Here is a 7,885-nt window from a genome sequence, read left to right as displayed (position 1 = left end):
GGTATTCATTGACTTAGAAAAAGCTTATGATAGAGTCCCAAGAGAAATTATATGGAGAATTTTAGAAAAGAGAGGTGTTAGCGTAACATATATTGAACTAATTAAGGATATGTATGAGGATGTACAACCAGAGTAAAGACTTTAGGTGAGTAACTGAAGCATTTCCAATAAAGATAGGGTTACATCAAGGATCAGCTCTAAGTTCCTATCTTTTTACACTAATTATGGACGAACTCACTGCGCACATTCAAGACACAGTACCGTGGTGCATGTTGTTTGCAGATGATATTATTTTGGTAGATGAGACACGTGAAGGAGTAAATGCTAAGCTAGAATCTTGGAGGGAAACACTCGAAGGGAAAGACTTTAAGCTTAGTAGATTAAAGACAGAATATATGAAATTTAAGTTTAGCAATATTAGAAGTAATGAAACAATTGTTAAGATAGGAGAGGACGAGTTGTCCGGAACCGAGAGATTTAAATATTTAGGATCATTTTTACAAAATGATGGAGGGATTGAAAGAGATGTCTTATATAGAATACAAGCAAGATGAGTGAAATAGAGGGGAGCGTTGGGTGTTTTATGTGACCGTAAAGTACCTCTTAAACTTAAAGGTAAGTTCTATAAAATCGCAGTTAGACCTGCTATGTTATATGAAGCTGAATGTTGGGCTATGACTCGAGCACATGAGCAGAAGATGAGAGTTGCATAGATGAGGATGTTAAGGTGGATGTGTGGACATACGAAGATGGACAAAAATAAGAAATGAAAGCATTAGAGAGAAAGTCGGAGTTGCATCTATTGAGGACAAACTCCGAGAGACACGTTTAAGATGGTACGGACATGTACTTAGACGACCAATAAATGCTCTAGTTAGGCGATGTGAAACTATGATAAATATGCATATCAAACGAGGAAGAGGAAGACCAAAAAAGACTTGGTTAGCAACAATAAAACAAGATAAAATTTATTTAAATATAGATGATGATATAATAGGAGATAGAGCTCAATGGCGTAAAAGGATTCATACAGCTGACCCCACCTAGTGGGAAAAGACTTGGTTGTTGTTGTTGTCGTCGTCATGACACACATAGATCCTCCACTCACTTCAACTTCTTGTTATAGATCATGTCTCAATGTCTGTGTGACCCACCTCTGTCTTCACCTCGTTATATCTTGACAACCTGTTCCATAGGGGAGGAATCGAGAAGAAATTTCAGGCTATCATTGGGTGTGTATTGTTGCCTGCAGGGACTCATAATCTCTGCCTCTGCCTCCTTGTGAGGATGTGACTTAGGGTGACAAGGGCATTCATGAAAAGGGTTCGGGTGCAAGATACAACTCGTGGAGGAAGCTGAAGACCAGTCTTGTGTGATGGTCTGTTATGTCTACCGGTTGATCAGTGAAACCATATATTTTGGATTTGGCATGGAGCAATATTTTAAACCGTGCATAGATTTTTATTTTTATTTTTATTTTAAGGGGCAGCCATCCCTTCTATTCCCCGCCTCCAATGGCCATTTGGCAATGCTTTCTAATATCCTTTTCTTGGGTAGTGTTACAGTGTTGTCATACTTATAATTGGATAAATCTTACGTTTTCAACCTCTTCATGTCTGTATTATGCAAACATCTTAGTTTTTTTGTAACCCAACTATTTTCTTGCCTACAGGATGCTGCCAGAGAACCTGGCTTCCATTTTATCCGATCATAAAAGAAGTGCAAAGGTTCTATCTCTTTGTGATGCTTCAGATATTCTACAGGATGCTTTTACATGGACAGAAGCTGCTATGAACCATCAGTATGAGGTTCTCTGTCTCTCTTATTAAGTTCATATTTATGACTAAATGTGTTTTGTACACTTTTAGTATTTCCATGTGTGGTCTAAAATTTGGAAGAGATAAGTTCTATTTTAATTTCAAATAATTATTAACCACGTTTCATGCTTTATCCTACCTGTCTTCAGCCTATAACTATGTTTGATCTAAAACATTGGTGGGAAAGGGAATGATAGTTTGCAGAATCCAACTTTAGAAGTTTATTAATAGTTCAAATAATTAAATAGCTAGTAACAAAGGTCCCATTGCTGATCTCAGTTTTCCAAATTTTCATTATTATTTATAAGAAAAATGCACGTGCTTGCTGAAGATTTCTTAGCTACTGTTAGATGAATTTCATGCAAAATGAAATTTGTTTTGGTTCTAAGCTTTATGATTAACTTGTGCAATTTCCTTTATTTCCAGTAACATCTGTCCATGTATTTGTTTGGTAAAATATTGGAAACAAATGTTGGGGACTTCTTTGGATATTTGGGACGTATGAATTTCAAAAAGTAAATCTCTCACTCATAGTCTCCGTGGAAGAAAATTGAGACCTTTCTGTCCTCCCGGTACCTAAGAATCTTGTAGAAGACTCACAAAAAAGATGAGACCAAGAAGGCTTACTAAAGAAGACTCGGTGATTGTAGAAGCCTCATAGAAGAGATACTAAGTGTTGTGTGTGGGGTTGACCAACATGAGATATGTTAAACCAAGTAATAAACTAAAATAATAGAGAAATATTAAAGTTATTTTTTAGTTCATTAAAATTAATGATTAAGAAGGGGAGGCTTAGCGCGACAGTAAAGTTGTTGCCGTATGACTTGGTGGTCACAGGTTTAAGTGGCATAAAAACCTTTTGCAATGCAAGGTAAGATTGCGTACAATAGACCCTTCACCTCATGTTGGTGGGAGATTCATGCACCGAGTTATTTTTTTTAATTAATGATTACATTATTATTTTTGAAAATTTATATAAATATTTTATATATTGATTAATGTTTAAAAAATATAATTTAATAAATATTAGCATTTAAAATGGTGATAATAAAATATTATTTTATATTGCATATTAACTATAAGTAAAAATAATGATGTTAGTATATACTTTAATATTGCATACTAGAGTTGTGTCGGAGTTTCAAACTTTGACTGAGGAGGAAGGAGATGAAAAAGAAGAATAAGAAAAGAAGACATCTATATTCCTAACTCATATAAAATTGTACAATTTTAACATTGTATTGTATGAACAAAAGCAAAAAAAAAAAATAACAAACATCACTTTTAATTCATTTTGATGCAGCTTATGTTAAAGGGTGTTGAATGTTAGTCTGATACGATAGTCATCAACATGATTGACACAACAATACACAATAAATTATCTAAGCCGAGTAGTTTTGAATTTATCTAAACGATATGTTTTGACCGTGTCTCCCGGTATGGTATGAGATCTCAAACCATGAGTACACTTTTATCAAACACTAGTATATTTTGTTTACATGAATAATTATTCTATTCCTAATGGATTATGATGATGGTAGAGCTATTACAATGGTCTAAATTGAATAAGGAACACGGATTATGTTGCAATTCATCCTGGTTCTCCTCACTACTGTATAGCTATTCCTTGTGCTAATCCCAAATTAAGTATTCAAAGTTGTTAGAATTCCTTTGAGACAAAATTACCCTTTAAATCTTTGTATTCCTTGGACTCTTGAAACCCTACACAATCCTTCTTAGTGGCATTTCTTGCTCTTCCTGATAGCACTACCTTGTCTTGCTCCTCCCTGCGACTCATTTGCCATTGTTGAGTTCTGCTCTTGTTAATTCTTGCTCTTGTGCCATCTGCTTTAGCGACTACCTCTGATGCCTCTCCAGCACTAGCTCCTCCTGGGTGTTGACCCCTGCAGTACTTGGTAGGTGTTTTTATCTATTCTTGCTCTCTTAGGCTAAGCCCTTGCATCCAAATCTCTCCCAATTCCACTACTGTTCTAGTGGTTTTTTTACTACATTCCATGGCTAGACATTTCTAAACATAGATGCTAGAATTGAAGTCACTTCAATGGTTTTAGTTGCTTGCTTCAGTGTACTTTTCAATTCTATGGTAACTGAAGCCTTTGAGTTAAGAAAATTTCCACACTTTTTATTTATTTATTTTACATTTGAACTTTGTGTCCTTTTGTTATAATTGTGTAGTTGTGATGGATTGCATTTTGGGTGATCAGAGATGATGGACTTGCAACTTGATTTTTTATCGGACTTTTTTTCTTTCAAGTTTGACATTGATACAAACATTTTGCCCAGTCCTTAATATTAATATTGTGTCTACCAATATTATTTCTCTCAATGTCGATACTATTTTTGATGTAAAAAATGAATAATTTTACAATCAAACTATTTCCTATTTAGATTTTTTTGCTTATCAAAAACAGAATTTTTTTCTAAGAGAATCACCAATTCCATAAAACATTTCAGGTTTTTGTTTGTTGAAATTATATGGAAAATTTGGTTCCTTTTTAGCTGTAGTTTTGGTTCATAAATATATGAGCCTTTATTATCCCCATTAAAACTTGTACATGAGTTTGCATTGTATTGCTTCATCAATTTTTTTCAATTATTTTCTATAGGCATTTGACAGCTTACTAATCACCAATAAGAATTTCCAAAAACAATTGCACTCATTTACTTAGATGTGCACTCATGACTCATGCTTCAGTTCAATTGATGTATCTCACTCATGTTATCTAATGTTTGCAGCACACTGTGGTTAATAAATCTTTGTTGTTATAGGATATTTTAGTCTTTTTGCAGCTCTTTGCTATCGATTACATATAACATTCTACAAACCAAATTCTCTATCGCATTTCATTCCACGAGTCAAACTAAATACTAGTTATTTCTATTCTATTCCTTATGTATTACATTTTATAGTAATTTTCTGTACCATTCCTTTTCAGTTTGATTCCATAAACCGCACATGGTAGTTACAGATTTGGTTCACAAAGCAATTTTTAGATGCAAGTTACCAAATACAGAACTACTTTCACATAATGCACAAATGCAATGCCAAACCTAGCCTTGTATATACAATATAGACTACTGTGTTTTCTTGCAATTTAACAATGCATAGTTGAACAAGGTACTATCTACAATTACTTGCTAGGATGCTTCTATTATAAGTAACCAAGCCTCCTAGTCTAATCTTTTCAGGGTTGTACAGCAACAGTTCTCTTGATTTGGTTTGATCATAATAAAGAACTTTTTGCACAGTGTGCTAACGTTGGAGATTCAGCATGTCTTATATGGTATCTTTTTTTAACAGATATTTTTGTTTGTTTCTCGTTTGTAGTAATTTGAATATATACATTTGTCTTCACTAATATGATTATGATTATCCTATTGTATCTGCCTGAATGATCATTGTTCATGCTATATCAGAGCACTACATACATTTGCATCTGTAGCAGATTTCACTTTATACATTTGCTTCACGAAACAATGCTTTTCCGTTGCCAATGATAGGCAATGGCATATAACGATTGATATGCACTTTTTGGTATATTTCAAATAGTTGAAATTTGTGTACATGTTGATCCTTGTATAACAATGATGCTCATGCAATGTATGAAAATGAAAGTGGGGAAAACTCTTCTTTTGTTTAATTTATGATTCAAATGTGTGTAACTTAGAGCTAGGCTATTTTAAAATGAAAATATGGTATTTCTAGTGATTAAAACTTAGAGAAGGAACATCTTATTGGTACTTGCTTGTGATGACGGATGATTCAATATTCTTGTTAAACCACAACCCTATAGGTAGGCCTTTCTTATAGCTAAAGGTTTTGGATAAGTAAAAAAAAAAAATGATAAACTCAGTTAGCCTCATTGACTAGCCACTCAGTAAAAAAAATGCCAAGAGGAAAAGTAACTGTCACTTTGATCTATAGTAATCTTGCATAATTTCCGACCAATCAATTTTACAATTCTTTAGATTCTTCCCTAAAGGGCATCTTCTTTACAGTGCTGATGGAGAGCTGATTCCTATGACAGAGGATCATAGAGTTACCAGTCCGTCTGAACGTGCTCGCTTTTTCAATGCAGGGAAACCATTGAAAGATGGTGAATCACGGCTTTGTGGTAATTCTTGCATTCTTCCATGATTCATCATTTCTGAAGGTTCTCTTATATGTTAACATGATGTTATGGGTCTAAAAGATACCAAGAAATCATCTCATGCGAAGATCTACATTCTATATAATCTGTGTTTTCATCAGGACTTAATATTTGTCGAATGCTTGGTGACAAGTTTTTGAAAGAACAAGATGACCGTTTCAGTTCAAAACCACACATAAGCCAGGTGGTTCCAATTAGGAAAACATCCACTGCATTTGCATTGATGGGAAGGTAGGTACTTTTCTTGCTCTTGGTGCTATTTTAGCTTTATTTAACTTTTTTGTATGCTTCTATAGTGATGGACTATGGGATGTTATCACCATGAAGAAGGCAGCGCGGTTTGTGCTCCAGGTTTGTAAACTTCAAATTTTATTTGCTGTAGATTTTACACATTTTGGATCCTTCATTACAACTTTCATATGAATTCCACAGGAAAAACAGGAAGTCAACAAAGATCAAATCTCTGCAGATGTAATCGCCAACAATGTGTTGAATGAAGCTAGAACCTTGAGAACAGAGGACAACACGACTGTCATCTACTTAGATTTTGATGTTTTGAGAACAGGATCTTGTACCATTGAAGTGTGATCATACAAGTTCCCCAATTCCGGTATTTCTTCAGCATTTCTTTTCTAGTTGACAGTTTCATGGCTTTTGATAATCAGTTAAGCTGCTTCAAAGTCAGTTTTAGGCAACAATTACCCCAGACAAGGTGCTTTCCAGTTTTTTAATTGGTGTGCTACTCTACAAATTGCCATGTTCAGACCACATTGAAAGCATCCTTCTGGATGTGTATGATGGAAGTATATCAGACGCAAGAATCAATGATGAACGTTCGTTATTTTTTACGAAAAAGAGTATCCTTGGGCACTTATATGCACAGGCAGTAGGGAGATGCAGGTCAAAAGAGTCCAAGGTGCTTCTCTTCTCAGAAGGATTGCACATGTAGGGACTTTGATTCACAGGTTTCTAGTGGCAGTTCAAGATACTATGAGTTTACAGCCAGCCAAGCTAGGAGTTAATATAGGTTTCAAAGTCTTAAAGCCATTAAACAAGAACTGGGTAGAGGAGTATTTGTATATATAAGTTTTTGAGGGCATTACATTTCTTATTTGTCACTTTAAATGCATATTTCTATTATTTTTCCCTATTTTTAAAAGGTCCAATGCTTTTATTATTAGCAGACATCAATCATAATTAATTTACTGCTTAATTTCCTGATATCATTATATTTTTAGTACTCAAAATTCAACGATATAAAACTGATGTGCATTCATTTTATTAAGAAAATAAATACTAAATATGTAAGCAACCATTGTATTTTTTTTTCACAGTGGGGCTTATGGTTTTAGAACAATTTTCATTCTCCTGGTTCACAGGATGTCAAAAATGGATCGGTGGGATAAAAATAAATATTATAGAAAAATTAATAATTTAAGATTTAAAATATGAAATATAGGAATCTTTATTGATAAAATAATAGAGATAATAAATATGATAATTATGAGAAAATTAGTATTTTATGTGTATAAGAGATAAAATAGATAGGCGAGAAAGTAAAGATGATAGAGAACTTAAGTTTTAAGTTATGATACATAAGAAAAAATAAGAAATAATATGAGTATTGTTGTAAATAGTTCATTAAATGATGAAGTTATAAGAAGAGTAGTTAGAAAAGAAAATAGATTTATAATTCTCAAGATAATAGTGGTTAAAGATATTGTGAATATATATATATATATAAAAGTAGAATTTGATGAAACAACTAAATTAAAGTTTTGGAACAATTTAATTGAAGTGTTGTAAAATATTTTATTAAATAAAATAATTTTAATAGGAGGCGATCTAAATGAGCATGTCATAGTGAAAAATGAGAAATATGATAGGGTACATGAG

The 7,885-nt window shown here is 33.3% G+C and overlaps 1 protein-coding gene across 3 annotated transcripts in view; it reads left to right on the top strand.

Moving 5' to 3' along the window:
- Positions 1 to 7,169, top strand: part of LOC122042906 (protein phosphatase 2C 70-like) — a 48,926-nt gene extending 41,757 nt beyond the window's left edge. For all 3 annotated transcript variants that reach the window (XM_042603300.1, XM_042603299.1, XM_042603298.1), the window contains 6 exons: positions 1,673 to 1,808; positions 5,028 to 5,122; positions 5,838 to 5,953; positions 6,091 to 6,220; positions 6,286 to 6,340; positions 6,422 to 7,169. In XM_042603300.1, the coding sequence (XP_042459234.1) occupies positions 1,673 to 1,808; positions 5,028 to 5,122; positions 5,838 to 5,953; positions 6,091 to 6,220; positions 6,286 to 6,340; positions 6,422 to 6,577 (688 nt within the window). In that variant the 3' untranslated portion in view covers positions 6,578 to 7,169. The remainder of the gene's footprint in view (positions 1 to 1,672; positions 1,809 to 5,027; positions 5,123 to 5,837; positions 5,954 to 6,090; positions 6,221 to 6,285; positions 6,341 to 6,421) is intronic.
- Positions 7,170 to 7,885: the final 716 nt, after the last annotated feature.

This window comes from Zingiber officinale, chromosome 2A (genome assembly GCF_018446385.1).
Source record: "Zingiber officinale cultivar Zhangliang chromosome 2A, Zo_v1.1, whole genome shotgun sequence".
NCBI lineage: Eukaryota > Viridiplantae > Streptophyta > Magnoliopsida > Zingiberales > Zingiberaceae > Zingiber > Zingiber officinale.
This window is presented reverse-complemented; position numbering and strand designations above follow the sequence as displayed.